Here is a 20,357-nt window from a genome sequence, read left to right on the forward strand (position 1 = left end):
CGATAACACAACTTAAAATCATACAAACTCCTATCAATTTTCAATTTCAAAAACAATACGTCGCGCAAATTATTAAAATTCATACTAGAATCGAGTCTTACTTGCTTAGAAACCAGTTTATCATATATGTAACCTTCTAATTTGAGTTTGTCGTATATTACCATCGGTATAAATCCACGCAATCACCGTCACTGATTGTGCTCCAGATCACGAACCCGAAGCCATTGATAAATCTGTAAGAATTTTATTAAATATTTATATATATAATTTTATCTTGATATTTGAATTTTAGGTTTGCAAAGTGAGAGACACCGCAGACAGTTGTGTGAGCCTGTGATCTGTACAAATAACATGCAAAATGGAACTTCGTCCCCCGTTCTGCCATTTTTTTAATTATAATACAGAAAAAGTGACATTAAGGAACATTTTTTTGTTTTTAAAAACAAATAAAATGGCACACGATGATCCGTTACTGTCTTTTTTTAATAATGGTAAAACGGAACACAAAAATTTCGTTTTATAATATTTAATTTTTAAAATTTCTAAATAGTGCCAAAACGGTACAAGAAGACCCGTGATGTGGTAAACAGACTAAACGGGATATTAAATAGCATTTTTATTTCGTTTTTATTTAAAAGGGGTAAAACGGATGACGATGTTCCGGTTTGCCATACATCTACTAAAACGGGGTTTTATCTGCCTTTTTTTGTTTTGTTTTATACTGTTCTGTTTAAAAAAATCTGAAAGCCCTATTTTGTTAAAATAAAATTGCTTAATAAAATTTCTTAACTTCTAAACCAAATACAACCTACAACACGAACTACAATACAAACTACATTACGAAATACAGTAATATAACACAATAAAAAAAATTAATTCAACAAATACAATACGAACTTAAATCAATATAAAGTTTTAGCCAAATCAACAACAAAATATCTCCAAGTCTTTATTTTTACAAGATTTTAAAAGTAAAAGTCCTACAAATAGTGAAAATAAGCACAAATAACTCCATCGTCTGCAGTTTTCAATATCCGCATAGTGGCTATGATCCACAATCCACTCAATCATCTGCATAAAAAATAAATTTTATAAATATATTGTATAAAATAGAAATTATATTTGACAAGTAACACATAATTCAACACTTAAAGTTACAATTAAGATGCATATTAAACATACATAATTAAACACACACACTTAAGAACTTAAAGTTAAGTTTACCCTCATTTCTTCGCGCACTTCTGCCCATCTGTTCCACAGTTTGGAGGATTAGCAGTTCTCTTTGAACGTCGTTTACCCTGAGAACTGTAGAAATGACCATACTTCCCGGGACGGTCCTGGGAACTCTGGTCCTGACAACTCTGGTCCTGGGTACTCTGTGAAGAAGTGAAATATGTACCGGCATCATTATCAGTAGGAGGTGTAGGTATAACATGGAGACTGAATGATGTAATGGAGAAATCCATAGATACATGCTCAGTAGGCCGGTGAGGATGATGTAGAGGAGGAGGCTGCTCAGTGGAAGGATCCTCGGTACGAGGCTGCTCGGTGGAAGGGTCCTCGGTACGAGGCTTCTCGAGAGTAGGAGTCAAGCCAAGATCAAAAGAAGGAACGTATCCATACCTATCCGGAATCTGAGGATCATGTTGGACGCGACTAGATTATCCCGGCACATGAACATAAATAGTATAAACAACAGAATCACGTACAGGAGGATCCCTATCATCGCCAAGATTTGTAGCCATAGGATCAGTACAAGCATGAGTAGATGACTCGGGCACATCATAAGAATCGGAATGTAATGGAATATCATCAACTCCAAGCTCTGCAGCAACAGGATCATCATCAACTAAAACCCTAGCTCGCCTACCACCAACAGCTCGTCCACCGCCGCGTCTACCTCGACGGGCCGGTTGCTTCCTCTCCTCCAACTGCCTAGCTCTACGAACCTCCACATGCATCTCATCAAAACCATGTAATATGTAGGCTCTGACAAAATCACAACACTGGTCAGCATAACGAGAAACATCAGGAAGAACATCCTGTGTCCGCTCAGATATCTGCCTGAACATAAGATCCTGAAAAAATAAACAAAGAAAATACACACATGTTACAAGATTCTTGTATGAAATAAAGAAACTACTAAAGAATTTGTAATGAAACTACGAAATCAAAACAACCTATTCAATAAATTAAATGAACAAGAAGAAAACTTACAATGCGATGATTAAATGCACCAACACGTGAAATGTGTCTAAAAGTCCTCTCCAAATGCAGCAACAAGTTAAAAAATAAATAATCATATTATATCTATTACTAGTCCAATAACAAACATATTAGATAACAACACATACACAAAAACAGTGATAGTGATAACTTGCCCTTATTGAATTGATGTTACAGTGCATCATTATTTCTTAATTACAGTGCATCATTAATAACTATTTCACTTATTCTTTCTCTTGTCGATGTACTCCAGAAATATAAAGCTCGTATTATCAACTGAACTCTCGTGCCTGCAACTCGTATTAATAGCTTACTGACTTGTATCATGTGTGACTGTGATTAGGATAATGCACCTCTATTGAACATCCAGATCATGAAGGTCTGAGTGCAAGTTGTCTAAAAGAACTTGCATTATTGAATAACATATATTTCTGGAGCAATGACTGCAGAGTTATACAATAATTCTAAAGCTTTCTTCCAGAAGATTGACTTGTATGAATTATTACTGGATTCTCTAAGCTTAGGTGATTGGTTTTAGATAATTTAACTCTGCTGCTGATCCAAATTTGTCTGCAAATTGTACAAAATTTCGCGAAATCAACTCACAAAGTACTATCAAACTCCGTTTTGGAGCTACATAGAGGCTAGTGGGGGACTTCTAAAATAGAAAAAGTACATGTAATTACTTAATATTTGGAAAAAAAAAAATTACATACAAGTACTTGATTGGAATTATTTGAATTTTTTTGTATAAATTATTTGCTACTCATGTTTGAATTTTGGTGTATAAAGTTTTTGTAGATATTCAACTTGCAGCCCCACAACAACAACAAACAAGCCACGAAAACTCTATTCAATTTCTAGGACAACAAATTTAATTCACTCACGAGTTTTAAAAAAGAAAGAAAACAAGTGAAGGATAAGTAAAACTCGGGAACATGTATAATCGAGGAAGATGCAAATCCAAGTTTACTCTTTGGACCAAACTTTCTCAAATGCGCCTTGTATCAACTTTCTATACTTCACTTGAGTTGAGTAGGCACCTCACTGTTATAAACGTACGCTACAGCCTATAAATTTTTTTAACAGTTTTGACGATATCTGACTAATTCGACAGACCATATAAATTGGAAGTTTTATCGTTTTCACACGGGATCAACATATAATATCTATACTATAATATAATAACCAAATTACTATACACATATGTTATCGTACTACTAAATTACTTAATTACTTAATAATTAAACAGATTACAACACATACACAAAAACAGTGATAGTTACAAATTTGTTAACTAATAAAAAATACAAAAAACACAAAACCTCAATGAGTAATTTAATCAAAAACTCAAAAATTATAAACGTACAGTTAATTACCTCATTGTTCATGGACATGATTGTTGTAGGGAGTAATGCGGATTGTTCTGTGGTATGATTTATGTGTTTTTTCAGTTAACTCAGTTTCCTGTTTGCTCAACCTCGCTCCTCTGTTCAACTGTGTTGCTGTTTGTATATTTTTTTAAAATTTAAAAATTAAAAACAGAAGACGGTGTTCCGTTTTGCATATTAAAAAAATGGTAGGATCTGTGTTGTGCGCTGTTTGTTTATTTTTTTAAAATATAAAAACGGAAAACGAAAGACGATATTCCGTTTTGCATGAATTAAAAAAACGGAACTTTATATGATGTTATGAGGTGACATTTTGGACCTTGTTCCACATAAGTGACAATTTGGGCAATATTAAGTAAAATAGTGAGAATCCGGGACTTTATTCCATATATTTCTACTAATTAATAAATATTATCAAAACAACTATATATTTATAAAAAAATAAAAGGCGAATGTTTAGAGTCGAGCAACATTAATTAATCCGGTGACTCTAATTATTTTTGAGTCAGGCGTTTATCATGCGTAGTGGAATAAAAATGTGGGATGAGGATCAGATATTTCAAAACAAGTTTTGGGGTTGAATATACATACGTACGTACAACTTAGGAGCGGGAAGTTGGGAGGCAGGTGGTTTGAGTGATGACAAGTTCAAACTTACAATTTCAAGTATTAAAAGCTTTGTCTTCCTCTTCAACACTTAATCAACTCCAAAAAATCCATACTTTATTGATAGTCTCTGGACTTGATCAAATTAACTTCTTCTCTGGAAAGTTGATGAGCAAATATGCCCATTTCAAACACCCTTTTGCTTCCTTATCAATATTTCGCCATATCTCACCTACCCAAAATGTTTATCTTTATAATACCATTATTAGAGCTATGACCCATAATGCTCTTTTTTCTCATGCTTTTACTTTTTATTTTCAAATGTTCAGCATGAAAGTCCATCCTGATAGATATACATTTCCATCTCTTATCAATGCTTGTGCTGGTTTTTTAAATGTTTCTATGGGTAATATTGTGCATCATCATGTTCTGCTAATGGGCTTTCACTCTGATTTGTATGTTGCTAATGCTTTAATTGATATGTACGCAAGATTTAACCAATTGCCCAAAGCGCGTTATGTGTTCGATAGCATGCCTCACAGAGATATTGTTTCTTGGAACAGTATTATTTCAGGGTATAGCTCCAATGGTTATTGGGAGGAAGCACTCAACTTGTTTAAAGATTTAAGGAAGTTTGGTCAAGTACATGATTTTGCTACTGTGTCCAGTGTTTTACCTGCGTGTGGTGGTTTAGTCGCCTTTGTTGATGGTGAACTAGTGCATGGGTTAGTAGACAAGACTGGGATGAGGGATGATACAGTTCTGAGCAACGGTCTTCTTTCTATGTATTTTAAGTTTGATAACTTGGAATATTGTCGTAAACTTTTTGATGAAACCGTCGCTAAAGACACTATTACGTGGAACATTGTCATATGTGGTTACTCTCAATCAGGCTTGTATGAAGAATCAATAGAGCTGTTTCAGGATATGGTTTCTAAATTTGAGCCAGATTTATTGACAATCACATCTGTACTTCGTGCTTGTACTCACATTGGGGAATTGAATTACGCAAAATTGGTTCATAAATACATGACGAGAAAAGGATACACCTGTGATACTACAGCCAGTAACATTCTCATTAGTATGTATTCAAAATGTAGTGATATGGTGACTGCAAGGGAAATATTTGACAGAATAAAGTACCCGGATTTAGTTTCATGGAATTCATTAATCAATGGTTATTTTAGAAATGGTTGTTTTGCAGAATCTGTAAACATGTTTAAGATGCTTAAAGTGGTGTTGGGGCCTGACTTTGTAACCTACTTGACACTTCTTTCTATGTCTACTCAGTTGGTTAACTTGAGTCAAGTAAAGCAAATTCATTCTGATCTAATAAAGGTGGGATATGATTCATGTTTAGTTGTAGGAAATGCTCTTGTGGACGCATATGCCAAATGTGGCAGTACCAAGGATTCCTTGATTCAATTTGACAGCATGAAATGTCGTGATATTGTAACTTGGAACTCTATTATTGCTGCATGTGTTCATTTCGATGAATGCGACATAGGGTTCAAAATGATTAACCAAATGAGAAGGGATGGGGTAACGCCAGATGAGGCTACCATGCTAGGTTTGCTTCCTATTTGTTCTGTACTTTTAGCTAAGAGACAGGGAAAGGAGATTCATGCTTGTATTTTGAGGTTAGGATATCATCTACATGTCCCAATCGGGAACGCGCTAATAGAGATGTATTCAAAGTGTGGTTCTTTAAAGAATTCCGTTATGATATTTGAGCATATGAAAACCAAAGATGTAGTTACATGGACGTCATTAATCTCTGCATATGGGATATATGGTGAAGGAAGGAAAGCGATAAGTGCTTTTGAGGAGATGAAGAGAACAGTTATTAGTCCTGATCATATAATTTTTGTTTCTGTTATACATGCATGTAGTCATTCTGGTTTGGTGGAAGAAGGCCAGGCTTACTTTAATCGTATGAAGAAAGACTACAACATCGAGCCTCGGTTTGAGCATTATGCTTCTGTAGTTGATCTTCTGTCACGATCTGGATTGTTAGCTGAAGCTGAGGAGTTTATCTTTTCTATGCCATTCAAACCAGATGAAAGTATATGGGGATCTTTGCTTAGTGCTTGCCGATCAAGTAGTGATGTCAAGATTGCCGAACGTGTGGCAGAACGTATTGTTGAACTGAATTCTGAGAATACTGGTTATCATATATTAGTTTCAAATGTGTATGCAACGTTAGGGAAGTGGGATAAAGTGAGAACACTTAGGAAATCACTGAAACATAAAGGACTGAAAAAAGACCCTGGTTGTAGTTGGCTGCAGATACATAACAAGGTTTATGTTTTTGGCGCCGGGGACAGGCACCTTGAACAATATGAAGAGGTTAATAAATTTCTAGAGCTCCTTGATGCTCTATTAAGAAAGGAGGGGTATGTTGCCGATTTAAAATTTGTTTTGCATGATGTTGATGATGATGAGAAGAGAGATATGCTTTGTAGCCACAGTGAAAGAATTGCAATAGCATTTGGATTGTTAAATACAAAACCAGGTACTCCTCTGCAGATTATGAAGAATCTGCGAGTATGTGGAGATTGTCACACTTTCACCAAGTACATATCGAAGATTGTGCAACGAGAACTATTAGTTAGAGATGCAAATCGCTTCCATTTGTTCAAGGATGGAGTATGCAGTTGTAAAGACCTCTGGTGATGCCGACGATATATTACTCATGGAATATTGCGAGGTATAATGACTAGGCCTGGTGATGGAATACTAGCCTGCCTTGGTGCTACTCTTTTTCATCTGGTGGTTCTACCTTGTAATTTTTTCACAAATGATTTGCAATGGGTGCTTACAAGAAATCATCAGCACCGCTGCACCGATGTGTAACTATGCAAACTGTCAGGAATTATGGAACTACCTTTTCACCAATAATCAAGTTAGTAATTTAATATTTGTTTCTTAACTTATTTCCTATTTACTTCTAATTGTTTGGCAGGAGACGTGACAATGTTACTTGAATAAATTCCTTTGGGACACCCCTGCACAGCAGAACTCTACTCACATTTTGAAGCTCTGTCCAAGTTCGATTACAAAAGAAAATATTAGTGACTAATAGGAAATAAACTAATATATGTTTCCTTGCAGCAGACAAATATTTATCTACTCACGATCTTATGTGTATTTTGATATTTTATGTTATTAAAAGATTAATTTGTTCAATGCTATCTAGAGCATCATGTTGGTTATAGAAATTCGTTTAATCTTTAATGCTTTATAGAGCATTGCATGTGGACAATAGATAAGTTTATAAACATTTAACAGAATTCTGTTTAATTTTATTCACAGGACGTGTCATGGATGTGTAATCCAGATGGTTATGTACTATGGACAGAGACTGTTCGGTTAGAATGTGGCTTCCACCGTCCAGTAATATTGTTGGAGGCCACATTCTCTTAAGCTATGCCAGAATATTCAAGCATCTTATCAAGGTAACTTAAGGGATTATGACAGTATTTTACAGTTAGATTGAATGATTAATGCAATTGTTAACTTTGAATACAAATCTAATTATACCTGGTCACTGAACATACCCAGTAGACTAAACGAAAGTAGGGTCTGGTTAGTTTAACCCAAAAAATAAGACTTACAGTTATGGCTACACTGAATCCTGTGCATGTACTAAAATTTTGGGTTAACAAACGATTGCCTACTTTTTCAGGACCCTTTTACAAGTGCCTTTCTGAATGAAAAGAAGATGCTTAGATCCTCTCAGTTGTACATTGTAACAGTTTTCAAATCCAGTTCCCTTTGTAAAGCCATTAGATTTTTACTAAAAGTGTTTTAGCACATACTAAACCTGCCTTCAGGACTGCATAACTATCATGCTCCTTTCACCTGTCACTTCCATCTATCTCATATTTTCACAATATTCAATAAATTGGAGTTTTCTGCTTCAGGTGGGTTGTGCAACTGTCTACTGGATAATCTGGGGAAATAATCTCTCCATCACCCAGACTCTCCGATTTTGTCCTCAAACCCGTGTTGATTGGACATCCAGTGTGGGAATGTTGAGTGATGCTTATGAGTAGTTTTGGGGACAAGAGTACGTTATGTTTATTTTTTTCTGGGTACATTATGTTTTCTTTTCCTTTAATGTGTTTATTTATGGAGGTAGAGAAAGGAGCAAAGGAGAAAGCTGCATGTGGTGCTTAGCAGATACAAGAAATTAAGAATCTGAGCAAGGAAAGGAATAAGAATAACAAGAAGGCACAACAAAGAAGAAGGCTTAGATTGGCAGTTTTCTACGTGGCTGCCAATGTATGTGATACTGAAACAACTCTATCAGTTAACACATCTTGGAAAACCCCACAGAAGGTGCAGAATCACCATACGTGGTATGTAGAAACTCCAGACCACAAAATCAGTACTATAAATGATATTGTTTATTGTGCTTACATTAAAGAAATTGTATTAAGATGGAGAAGTCTTCTAGGCAGATGATGTACTTAACCTAAACCTTGAAAAACAAAGATGCGAGTTATTGGGTCGAATGATCATTTTTCAGATGGTTATTGTTTTAGTTGTCACGCTTATTTCTACAGTTCTTTCCTATTAACATTTTAGTTTTTAATCAAAGAATGAACAAGTGAAGCACTGCACATAAGCACAGACAAACTTTTTATTTATAACGAGGTGAACTGAAACAGCTTAAAATTCACACACATAATATCAGGCTTGTTGCAAGGCTTGAAACTTGGAAATTAGCTTGTCCCTTGGAGGCATGCTTTCTTTAATAATTGGAACTTCTGAAAAGTCCTGTATCCATTTAAATAGCAATGGACATTGTTCTTGTTTAATGATATCTTGACCACTCGTTTCTTCTAAAATACCTATGAGATTGGCCATCCAACCCAGTACAAGATCTAGGAATCCAATTGTCTGTCCTCCAAAGAACCTCTTTCCCCTGAGCTGTTCCTCAACATATTCTAGGTTCTTCCTGGCATCTAACTTTGCTTCCTCTTGCTCTTTGCCTTTTCTTAGAACACTTTGAAATATCGATGTCAAAAGCTACATTTGACCAAGGGAAAGATGATGTCAAATATCAATGTTTTTCATATCACTTAAAGGAATTGCATTCCAATATCAAGGTAAAAAATTTACCTTTTCGTCGCCAAATTTGGCCCAGAAACGAGCCGTTGCTCTCTCCATTGGATCTTCAGGAAAAAGAGGAGTTTGTTTCCATGTTTCTTCTATATACTCGAGAATTACGAGTGATTCTGATATTGGTTTTCCATTGTGAACAAATACAGGAACCTTCTTATGAACTGGATTGTATTTCAAAAGCAAAGCACTCTTGTGCGGAAAATCTTCCATTACTGTATCAAATTCTATGGTCTTAAGCTTCAATGCCCAAACAATCCTCAAGGCAAACGGGCTTGAAATTGTTCTGAAAAGCGTTACTTCCGCCATATTTTCAATGCTAGGTCAGGTATTGTATATATCTCCATTTTATACACAGGTTTTCTGTCCCCAGCCGGCCTCATTTATACTAGCATATGCTTATAATAACACTAAGATAATATAACACTAAGATAATATTTTGAGCGGCGTTAAATACAATTTTAAATACTTTGCAATTAGCCTAAAACAACTCCCAATAAAGAAAGCAGGCCTACATTAACTTATCTGAAAAAAAAGCAGGCCAAGAATTATGTCTCGATGAAGAGACAATCTTGGTTTTGTACTCACTTTTGGACAGTTGCAACGTAAGCTGAAATAGATTAACTTTTTTAAACTAAATTGTTTGAAGACTCTGTGACCATTCTTTTTCTTCTTTTTTTCTTATGCAATACAATTCTAATAAAGATGGTTTATGGCTTATATCCATTTTGCACCCTCGTGTGTTGTTGTTTGCATGAACCCCGCTAGAAAATGATAAGTTCAAGTCACACAACTTTTTTAATGTAATTTCCGGAAACTAATAATTGAATATTTTTTCTTCTGACAAGAATGTAAATTTTCATGTTTTGATCTAATCTATTTTCTTAGTGTAATTAATGAAGAAGTGAAAGAAAAATTGTTTATTTGTATAAATGTTGTTTTAGTTTTAATTTTAATTGATAAATGAGTTTGTGAATTCTCTTGACATATTTAAGGGACTTGAATGTAATCTCGGGACTTGTGAATTGATCAGGGACCTGAGCCTCATGAGTTTAAAAATTGAGACTACATGTAATTCTCATGCCTTAGCTTAAGTCTTGAACTGTAATATACTCAATCACATTCAGTGATCAACTCAATATTAAAACTAAATACATGGAAATTTATAAATAAGTGTTCGCCCCAAATGTCACTATTTGGCGGAAAATGACCCTCAATATCACTTTGGGAAAAATGACCCCAAATGTCAATTTAAAACGGAGTTTCACTTGAAATTTTTGTTATTAATAAAAAACGCAATTGCGTCTGGCGTTTTTTTTTAAATCGAAAAACGCGAATTCAAATAATATTATTCAAAGCAGAAACGCGATTTCAAATTTTGTTTTCAATGTTAACGCAAAATACATTTGCGTTTTGATTTTTTTTACCCAAAATACTAAAAAATGTTATTTTTTCAAACTCAAGACGTTATTCTAAGAGGTGTTTTGTTCGTACTTTATTGATATATATAAATAATTTAATATTTTAAAATCCAAATTGGGAATTGGTGAACCCAAAAATATTAAAAATATTTAATTATTAGATTTCAGTTTATAGTGTTAAGGGCCTAAACACTAGAATAAATTAGCGTTTAGACTCTAGGGTTTAAGGCATGTATCTTTTATTAATTTATTTTTTAATATTTTTAAAACCTAATAGGGGATTGATAAATCCTAAAATGTTAAAAATTGTTAAATTAAGGTTCATTTTTAATATTTTTGGGTTCACTAATTCTCATTTTAAGGTTTAAAAATATTTAAATATATATAAATATGAATAAAATAAGAACAAAATACCCCTTAAATTAAACTTGAAAACATAACATTATTTAACATTTTGGGTAAAAAATAAAAAAATAATAAAAAAACATGAAAACGCTGATCCATTTAACGTTATCCTTGTAAACCAAAGATGGTGTTGGGTTTTTGTATAAAAAATGTAAGATGAAGTTAAGTTTAAGCATTAAAAAAAGAAAAAATAAATAAGTAAACGGAAGGAGCAGTCACGTTTTTGTTAAAAAGGAAAAACGGAAGACGAAAACCTGTTTTGAAGTAACATTTGGGGTAATCTTTTTCTAAAGTGACATTAAGGGTCATTCTCTTATAAATAGTGATATTTGGGACATTTTCGTTTATTATATAGTATATTTAATATTAATATCAAAATGAGGATTATTAATATTTTTTATAATAATAATAATAGACTTTTGATATATATATATATATACACACAATTGGAGAGAAGTTACTTTTTCAGATAAGTGAAGAACCCTAACATATATATATATATATATATATATATATATATATATATATATATCAAACACATGCACATATACATACAAGATACATAGGCTTTCTTGGTGAATTGAGGTGTTGGTCATTGTTGAGCCATCTCGTATCTGTGAACGGATCGCTCTAAGTTGTTTTATCTGTCAAGTCTTCTCGAGGGCTTCGCGACTCAGCTGGTTCTCGAATTTAGATAAAGCTTCTTAGAATTAAGTGATTTCATCTTTTCTCATTTAAATATAGTTGCTAATTATTTGTTAATTTTGACCTTCGTGATTGTTTCGTTATTTGGATTAATTTGCATGTTCTTGTTAATTTGTCATATATAAATGTCCCATTATTGTGCATTTAGTTAATATTCCCAACAATCTTGAAGAAATTACATATTATATTGTTAAATTAGCAAGACGGTTAACGAAACTGAGACTCCTAAGATTGTTGATGGTTGGTAGCATTGGTTTCACCATTAATTGGACTACGTACCGTTTCCCACAACCAATTAATTTATCGCGTATGCCTGATAAATTTAGTGGCTGGGTGGCTGGCAGAAAAAGATGAAGCTCTGGTTAACGATAAATGGTCTATGGTCGTAGGTACAGTATAATCCTTCTGTTGTGGATCAAGAGAAGGCTGATTCTACTAAGATTTATGCATTGTGGGATGAAATGGATGGGGTAGCTAGGGCAGCCATTTTTCCCACTTTAGCGAACATCTTATTCGATGTTTATTCATCGGATGCCTACACTGCTAAAGTCTTCTGGAAGAAGTTGGACCAACCCCACAATACGGATTCTCAAGGTCTTGAGAAGTATTATGTGGCCAGGTTTCTTGATTTCAAGCTGGTGAATGGAAAATTCATGACTGAGCAGGTTCATGAGTTGGAGATGTTGGTTCATGCTTTGGGTGAATCCGGAATGGACTCACCTGAAAAGTTTCGAGTGATGCTAGTGATTGAAAAAGCTCCTCAAGTCTTGGGAAGAGTTTGCTCTCTTCTATAAAAACAGAAAGGAGAGATCACATAAACTAACTTGTTGTTGGACATCTCTATGCAAGAGCAGCACAAGTCCAAATAAGGACATGTGATATTTTCTGAACTTGGAAACTCGAAGGTGAATGTAGTGACTGTAGGAAGGAAAATTAAGATAGTCACTAAGAAGGCTAACACTAAACTTGACAAACAAGGCAAAAAAACCAAAGGCAAAAAAAATATATTGGTATTGTGGATAGGTTGGTCATTGGAGTAAGAGTTGTCTTGTTAAGAAAGCGAAGAAAGCTGAAGTGGTAGCTCAAGAAAATATTGTGCTTGGATTTGGAACCACTAGTGGGCCTGTAGCTAACATGATTTTTGGTAGGTTGTTGCCTCTGAAACCAACGACATGTTTGTTACTTACAACCCTGTACTTTTCACTTATCTGTCACATGAATGTTTGATTGATATTGGAGCTAATGTGCATATTTGTGTTGATATTAATCTCTTTGTATCTTATCAACAGAGTCATGGAGTGACAGTAACGATGGGGAATTCTAGTGTTGCACAAGTGCTTGGAGTAGGAAATGTGGACCTGAAGTTTGCTTCTGCGCGTATTTTGTCTTTGATTAGAGTGCATCATGTTCCCTCTATTCTTAGAAATATTATAAGTGGAAGCTGTTTAGTTAGGAATGGCTTTGAACTTTCTTTGAAATGTAATAAAGTAGTTGTTAGGAATATGTGTATTAGTTTGATGATAAGCTCAGCAAAACACTTAAGTAGAAATCTAGTGTTTGGCCTCAACGGATAAGACCATCTTGGCTATCCGTTGAAGGAGTAGCCTTACTTAGCAATAAATTTGGTATAGTAGCACATCTCTCTCTCTGGTTTCAAGCTGTAATTCTTAGATGTTGTTAGAAGATAATCATTCATGTTGACTACTAATGGATGTACAAGTAGGAGGGCTAATTGTAAATATTTCATGCCTTGTAATTTTGTATAAGTGAAGAAGTATCAACTGATATTGAAGACCTTCAACGGATAAGAAACTAAGCTTCAACGGATGTCTCTAACGCTTCAACAGATAAGTGCTTCAACGGATAAGTGCTTCAACGGATAAAGCTTCAACTGCTAGACCATCAACGGATAAAGCCATCAACGGATGAAAGCTTCAATGGATGCTCAGTCTCATAGCAGTTGATAGTGACAGTTAACAAAGCTGACAGAGGCACATGGATTGACAGAGATGTGGTAGCCTATTTCAGGAACAGCAGAAAAAGCAGCCGTTTTTAGTCTGGTTCAAAATGGAAAGTCAACAGATAATTCCATATTACACTGGATAAAAATGGAACAGAAACAAGTGGAGAACTATTGTCTTATTGTACTTTATCTTTGTCTTAGCTTGTAAACTTGGTGAGATATAAACCAAGTAGTAGCTAGTAATTAGATATGAATTTTCCCTGAGCTGTTTAGAAATATCAAGAGAGAAAATCATCTAGTTTGTACTAGGAAGCAGCTGTGATTTAATTTTGAATCACAGATTTTCTGAAATAACACATCTCTGGTGGAACAACAAATCCACCAGAAAAGTTTTTAAGTTCTTTGTGTTCATTACATTTGTGTTTGAATATATATCTGTCTGCATCAGCTCCAAGCAATTCACACACATTTGACCACTCAAACACTTAGTCTTACAAACTGCTCAAAACTTGAAAAAGTTTTGAGATTTACATTCAACCCCCCTTCTGTAAATCTCATTGTTAGTCCACTGGGAATAACAATTGGTATCAGAGCAAGCTCTTAACATACAGAGAGTTTAAAGATCTATTCTGCTAACATCATGAGTAAGAAGGACATTGGTATAAAGATTCCAATCCTGGAAAGAGATAACTATCATCACTGGAAGGTGAAGATGCATTTACATCTTCTCTCTCAAGATGAAAGCTACACCAACTGCATTGAGAATGGTCCTCACATCCCACACAAGGTGGCCACAGCTGCTACTGCTACAGTTGCTGTTGGACAGTCTATTCCCAAGCCAAAGGCAGAATGGACTGTTGAAGATATTGAAGAGGTCCACAAGGACAAGAAAGCCATGAACATTTTGTTTAATGGCCTGGATCAAGATATGTTTGACAATGTCATCAATAGCCAAACTGCTAAGGAAATTTGGGATACTGTGCAGCTTATCTGTGAAGGCACGGAGCAAGTTAGAGAAAACAAAATGCAGCTTCTCATTCAACAATATGAATATTTCCACTTTGAAGAAGGAGAATCATTGAATGATACATTCAACAGATTTCAGAAACTATTGAATGGATTAAAGCTGTATGGGAGAATGTACCAAGTCAAGGACTCCAATCTAAAATTTCTAAGGTCTCTACCAAAGGAATGGAAGCCTATGACTGTTTCTCTAAGAAATTCTCAAGATTATAAGGACTTCACACTTGAAAGATTATATGGAATTTTGAAGACTTATGAACTTGAGATGGAGCAAGATGAGCTGTTGGAAAAGGGAAAGAGAAAAGGAGGATCAGTTGCACTTGTAGCTGACAGTGAAAAAGTTGAAGCCAGAAATGAGGGAAAGACAATGCCAAGTCTCAAAATTGGCACATGTAAATCAGAATCAAGCAAGGGTAAAGAGCAAGTTGCTGAGGATGAAGACAATTCCAGTCAGGATGAATCTGATGATATTGATGAACATCTGGCCTTTCTGTCCAGGAGGTTTGCAAAGATGAAGTTCAGGAAAAACACAAAGTTCACTAAGCCAAACAAAAACATGGTGGACAAATCAAAGTTCAAATGTTACAACTGTGGCATTAATGGACACTTTGCAAGTGAGTGTAGGAAGCCAAATTCTGAGAAAAAGAAATTTGAGCAAGTTGATTACAAAAGGAAGTATTTTGATTTGCTCAAACAAAAGGAAAGAGCTTTTCTCACTCAAGATGATTGGGCAGCAGATGGGGTAAATGAAGATGATGATATGGAATATGTCAACCTAGCCCTGATGGCTAATTCTGATGAAATTGAAACTAGTTCATCAAGCAACCAGGTAATTACTACTGATCTCTCTCAGCTTTCTAAACATGAATGCAATGAAGCCATAAATGATATGACCAATGAATTATATCATTTGCGTGTTTCTCTTAAATCACTAGCTAAAGAAAACACTAGGATCAAAGAAAATAATGTGTTTTTAAGTGATAGGAATGCTGTGTTAGAGAGTCAGGTAATTGAGCTTGAAAAGATTAAACTTAAATGCTTGACTGTCGAGAGTGAACTAGAAGAAGCTGTTAAGAAAGTAGAAATTCTTTCTAAACAGTTAGAAAGTGAGCAAGAGGTAATCAAGGCCTGGAAAACATCTAGGGATGTTGGTGTTCAAATTGCCAAGGTTCAGGGAATTGAATCATTCTGTGAGGATGCCTGGAAGAAAAACAAAAAGAAGTTAGAATTAATTGATGGATTGTCAACGGATGTGGAATCAACGGATGATGAAAGTTATCCGTTGAAGGAAGAAAAGGAGCATCCGTTGAAGGCTCATCAATTAAAACAGGCAAGTTCTTTTAAAAATAAAAAGAATGATTCAACTCTCAAGAACTTTGTCAGAGAAGGAGCAAGTACATCCAGAGATGTCAGTAAGGTGAATATAGGACACATGACTTTAGATCAGTTGAAAGATAGGCTTAAGTTGGTTGAGGATAAGAAGGAAACTAAAAGAAAATCTAAAAGAAATGGGAAGGTAGGGATTAATAAACATAACAATTACACACCTGATAGGTATGCTCCTAGAAAAAGCTGTGTACATTGTAAAAGTGTTAATCACCTATCTGATAATTGCAAATCTGTTAAAAATGCTCACATGCCTTCAAATCCCTCCATGCCTAACATGTCTATGTCACCTCTGCATGCTATGCCTGTTATGTCTCACCAGAATCCCCATGCACATTTTGCAAACATGCCATACATTAACAATCCTTACTTTACTGCATTTAGTATGCCTCAAATGCCATACAATATGCATATGTGGAATAACATGTTTGCACAACCTATGCCTTATCAAATTCAATCAAATGTGTTAAATGATTCCGTGACTAACCCTACACTTCAATCAACCACATCTGAGACCAAGGTTGACCCAAAGTTACCTAAGTCAAAAGATGCAGGAGGAATGAAGTCTAGGAAAAAGACTAATAAGGCTGGACCCAAGGAAACTTGGGTACCAAAATCAACTTGATTGATTTTGTTGTGTGCAGGGACAAAGAAGGAATCATGGTACTTGGACAGTGGTTGTTCAAGACACATGACAGGAGATTTCACCCTGCTCACAGAATTTAAGGAGAGAGCTGGCCCTAGCATAACCTTTGGAGATGACAGCAAAGGATTCACTATGGGATATGGCTTGATTTCAAAAGAAAATGTCATCATTGATGAAGTTGCATTGGTTGATGGTCTCAAACACAATTTATTGAGCATCAGTCAACTATGTGACAGAGGGAATACTGTTTCCTTCAATTCTGAAGCCTGTATTGTCACAAGTAAAAAGGACAATAAAGTGGTTCTAACTGGAGTTAGAAAAGGAAATGTGTACTTAGCTGATTTCAACTCTACAGATGCAGAATCCATTACTTGTCTTCTCAGCAAAGCAAGTACAGTTGAAAGTTGGCTATGGCATAAGAAGCTGTCCCATTTGAATTTCAAAACAATGAATGATCTGGTCAAAAAGGACTTAGTTAGAGGAATGCCTCTAGTGGAATTCACAAGGGATGGACTGTGTGATGCTTGTCAGAAAGGAAAGCAAAAGAAAGTATCATTCAGTAAGAAGCTTGAATCTGCAATTGATGAACCACTGCAACTTCTACACATGGATCTCTTTGGACCAGTCAATGTATTGTCAATTTCAACGAAAAGATACTGCCTAGTGATTGTAGATGATTTCTCAAAGTTTTCATGGGTTTATTTTCTTGGATCAAAGGATGAAGCTAGTGAAATCATCATCAATCATATCAAGCAAGTCAACAATCATCCTGATTTCAAAGTAAGGAATATTAGGAGTGACAATGGAACTGAGTTCAAGAATTCAACCATGAAGATGTTCTGTGGAGTAAATGGGATCATGCATGAGTTCTCAGCTCCAAGAACTCCACAACAAAATGGTGTGGTGGAAAGGAAGAACAGATCACTAATTGAAGCTGCAAGGACAATGCTTGAGGAGTCAAAGCTCCCAACTTATTTTTGGGCTGAGGCTGTTAACTGTGCATGTTACACTCAGAATATTTCTCTAATCAATCAAGCAAAATGCATGACTCCCTATCAATTATTCAAGAGAAGAAAACCAACTTTAAACTTTCTACATGTCTTTGGTTGCAAATGTTACATCTTAAGGAATCAATCTGATCACAAAGGAAAGTTTGATGCAAAGGATGATGAAGGAATATTTGTTGGTTATTCTGCTGGAAAATCATATAGGGTCTACAATCTAAGAACCAACATTGTCATGGAATCTGTACATGTTGTGTTTGATGATAAAAAGATTGATGGACTAACAGATGAGGGACATCATGAAGGACTCAAATTTGACAATATTGAGATATATTGTGATGATAGTGAAGAAGAGAATGATGAAGAAGACATCTCAAGAAGAAACAAGAATCTGCCTTTGGATAATGCACAGAATGCTACATCCGTTGAAAGTCAAAATTCAGCTTCCGTTGAAAGAAGCAATGCAGCATCCGTTGAAAGACAAAGTGCATCATCCGTTGAAGTTCATAACGAAGCATCCGTTGATCACAGTCTGTCAACGGATAATCACTTCACCTCATCAGTTGATAGAACTCCCATTTCCTTTCAAAGGATCAGCAACTCAGGGGGAGTTTTAACAAATCAACATTCTATCTCACATCATGACAATACTGAGGCAACCTCATTAAGGGCTAATCTACCACCTCAAAGGAAATGGACCAAGAATCACCCTTTTGAACTGATTATTGGTGATGCTACATCTAAAGTACAAACTAGAAGGGCTACTCAAGATGAATGTCTGTATAGTAGCTTTCTATCACAGGAGGAACCTAAGCGAGTGGAAGAAGCTCTTTTGGATCCAGATTGGGTTTTAGCTATGCTCGAGGAGCTAAACCAATTTGAGAGGAACAAAGTGTGGAATCTGGTACCCAAGCCAAAGAATAAGAGTTCTATTGACACAAAATGGGTATTCAGAAACAAGATAGATGAAAATGGCATTGTCATAAGGAATAAAGCCAGATTGGTTGCCAAAGGCTATTCTCAACAAGAGGGAATAGATTTTGATGAAACATTTGCTCCAGTTGCAAGACTTGAAGCCATCAGAATCTTTCTAGCCTATGCAGCTAATGCCAATCTCAAAGTCTATCAGATGGATGTCAAGAGTGCATTTCTAAATGGGGAATTGGAGGAAGAAGTTTATGTAACCCAACCTCCTGGTTTTGAAGATCCAAATTTTCCAGACAATGTGTATTATTTGTTGAAAGCACTCTATGGACTAAAGCAAGCACCTAGAGCCTGGTTGCAAATTAGACAGGAAAAGCACAACAGGCACCTGTCAATTTCTAGGAAACAAGCTTGTATCATGGTTCAGCAAGAAGCAGAATTCTGTTTCCACATCAACAGCTGAAGCTGAATACATTGCAGCTGGTAGTTGCTGTGCACAAATACTGTGGATGAGGAATCAGTTATTTGACTATGGTATAACTGTTGACAAAATTCCAATATTTTGTGACAACACAAGTGCCATTGCCATTACTGAAAATCCAGTGCAGCACTCAAGAACCAAACACATTGATATCAAGTACCACTTCATTAGGGAACATGTGATGAAAGGTACAGTGGAACTTCATTTTGTTCCAAGTGAAAAACAGATTGCAGACATATTTACCAAGCCACTTGATGAATCAACATTCACAAGATTAGTAAGTGAGTTAGGTATGCTTAACTATTCATAATCTATGTCATCTATGTAATCTGTCTTGTAGCCTGAAATGAATCTGCTGCAAGAACAAAGTTGGCTTTAATCAAGACTTATCCTATCAACGGATATTCCCTATCCGTTGAAAGCCAAAATTGTTCTATCAACGGATATTCATTATCCGTTGAAAGACAAATACATTTCTGGTAATTTTATCCTTCAACAGATAAAATAGTGTTGTTCATCAACGGATAACTATTTACCTTATCCGTTGATGTGTCACGTTAGTGAGTCACAACCGTTGATTCTTTTACTCAACCGTTGATACAGATATACGGTGTTGTATGTATTTGTATTTACGGTAGTTTTCAGAATTTCTACAGTTTCTTTTATTCCTGAACGGCTTTCACTTACTTAAAAGTATCATTTAATTGTTTTAATTTGTGTTTTAATTCAAGAAAGTATAAAAGCCCAATTGAATTCTTATTTTCACTTTACGCTTTCTTGCAATTATCATTCTCTTTCTCTCTCAATTCTCAAGTTCTTCTCTGCAACCTCTACTCACAAAAATGGCACCAGTAGTCAAAATTATGTCTCAAACAGGATTTGTTTATGAAAAGAATAATTTCATAGTCTTGGTTGAAAAGAAGGAAGCCCATTCTGATTATCACAAGATGATGGACTTCATCAAGAACTACAAACTGAGCTATGCAATGCTGGAAGCCCCAACCATCTACTGTGAAGTGATTGAGGAGATTTGGACAACTGCA

The 20,357-nt window shown here is 35.3% G+C and overlaps 2 protein-coding genes across 4 annotated transcripts; one reads left to right on the forward strand and one right to left on the reverse strand.

Annotated features, from left to right (window-relative positions):
- Nucleotides 1-4,128: 4,128 nt before the first annotated feature.
- LOC141672846 (pentatricopeptide repeat-containing protein At3g03580) lies at nucleotides 4,129-9,634 on the forward strand. 3 transcript variants are annotated; one of them, XM_074479531.1, is made up of 4 exons: nucleotides 4,129-7,131; nucleotides 7,542-7,684; nucleotides 8,153-8,590; nucleotides 9,506-9,634. In XM_074479531.1, the coding sequence occupies exon 1, from the start codon at nucleotides 4,260-4,262 to the stop codon at nucleotides 6,900-6,902; it is 2,643 nt and encodes an 880-aa protein (XP_074335632.1). In that variant the 5' UTR covers nucleotides 4,129-4,259; the 3' UTR covers nucleotides 6,903-7,131; nucleotides 7,542-7,684; nucleotides 8,153-8,590; nucleotides 9,506-9,634. The 3 variants fall into 3 exon arrangements, with proteins under 3 accessions (XP_074335632.1, XP_074335631.1, XP_074335630.1); XM_074479530.1 differs by lacking the exon at nucleotides 9,506-9,634 and having other exon boundaries at nucleotides 8,153-8,298; nucleotides 8,371-8,757; XM_074479529.1 differs by lacking the exon at nucleotides 9,506-9,634 and having other exon boundaries at nucleotides 8,153-8,757.
- Nucleotides 8,788-9,665, reverse strand: LOC141672847 (putative glutathione S-transferase). The gene is made up of 2 exons (XM_074479532.1): nucleotides 9,357-9,665; nucleotides 8,788-9,263 (listed from the first exon to the last, which is right to left on the reverse strand). The coding sequence occupies exons 1-2, from the start codon at nucleotides 9,663-9,665 to the stop codon at nucleotides 8,925-8,927; spliced, it is 648 nt and encodes a 215-aa protein (XP_074335633.1). The 3' UTR covers nucleotides 8,788-8,924.
- Nucleotides 9,666-20,357: the final 10,692 nt, after the last annotated feature.

This window comes from Apium graveolens, chromosome 7 (assembly GCF_009905375.1).
Source record: "Apium graveolens cultivar Ventura chromosome 7, ASM990537v1, whole genome shotgun sequence".
Classification (NCBI taxonomy): domain Eukaryota; kingdom Viridiplantae; phylum Streptophyta; class Magnoliopsida; order Apiales; family Apiaceae; genus Apium; species Apium graveolens.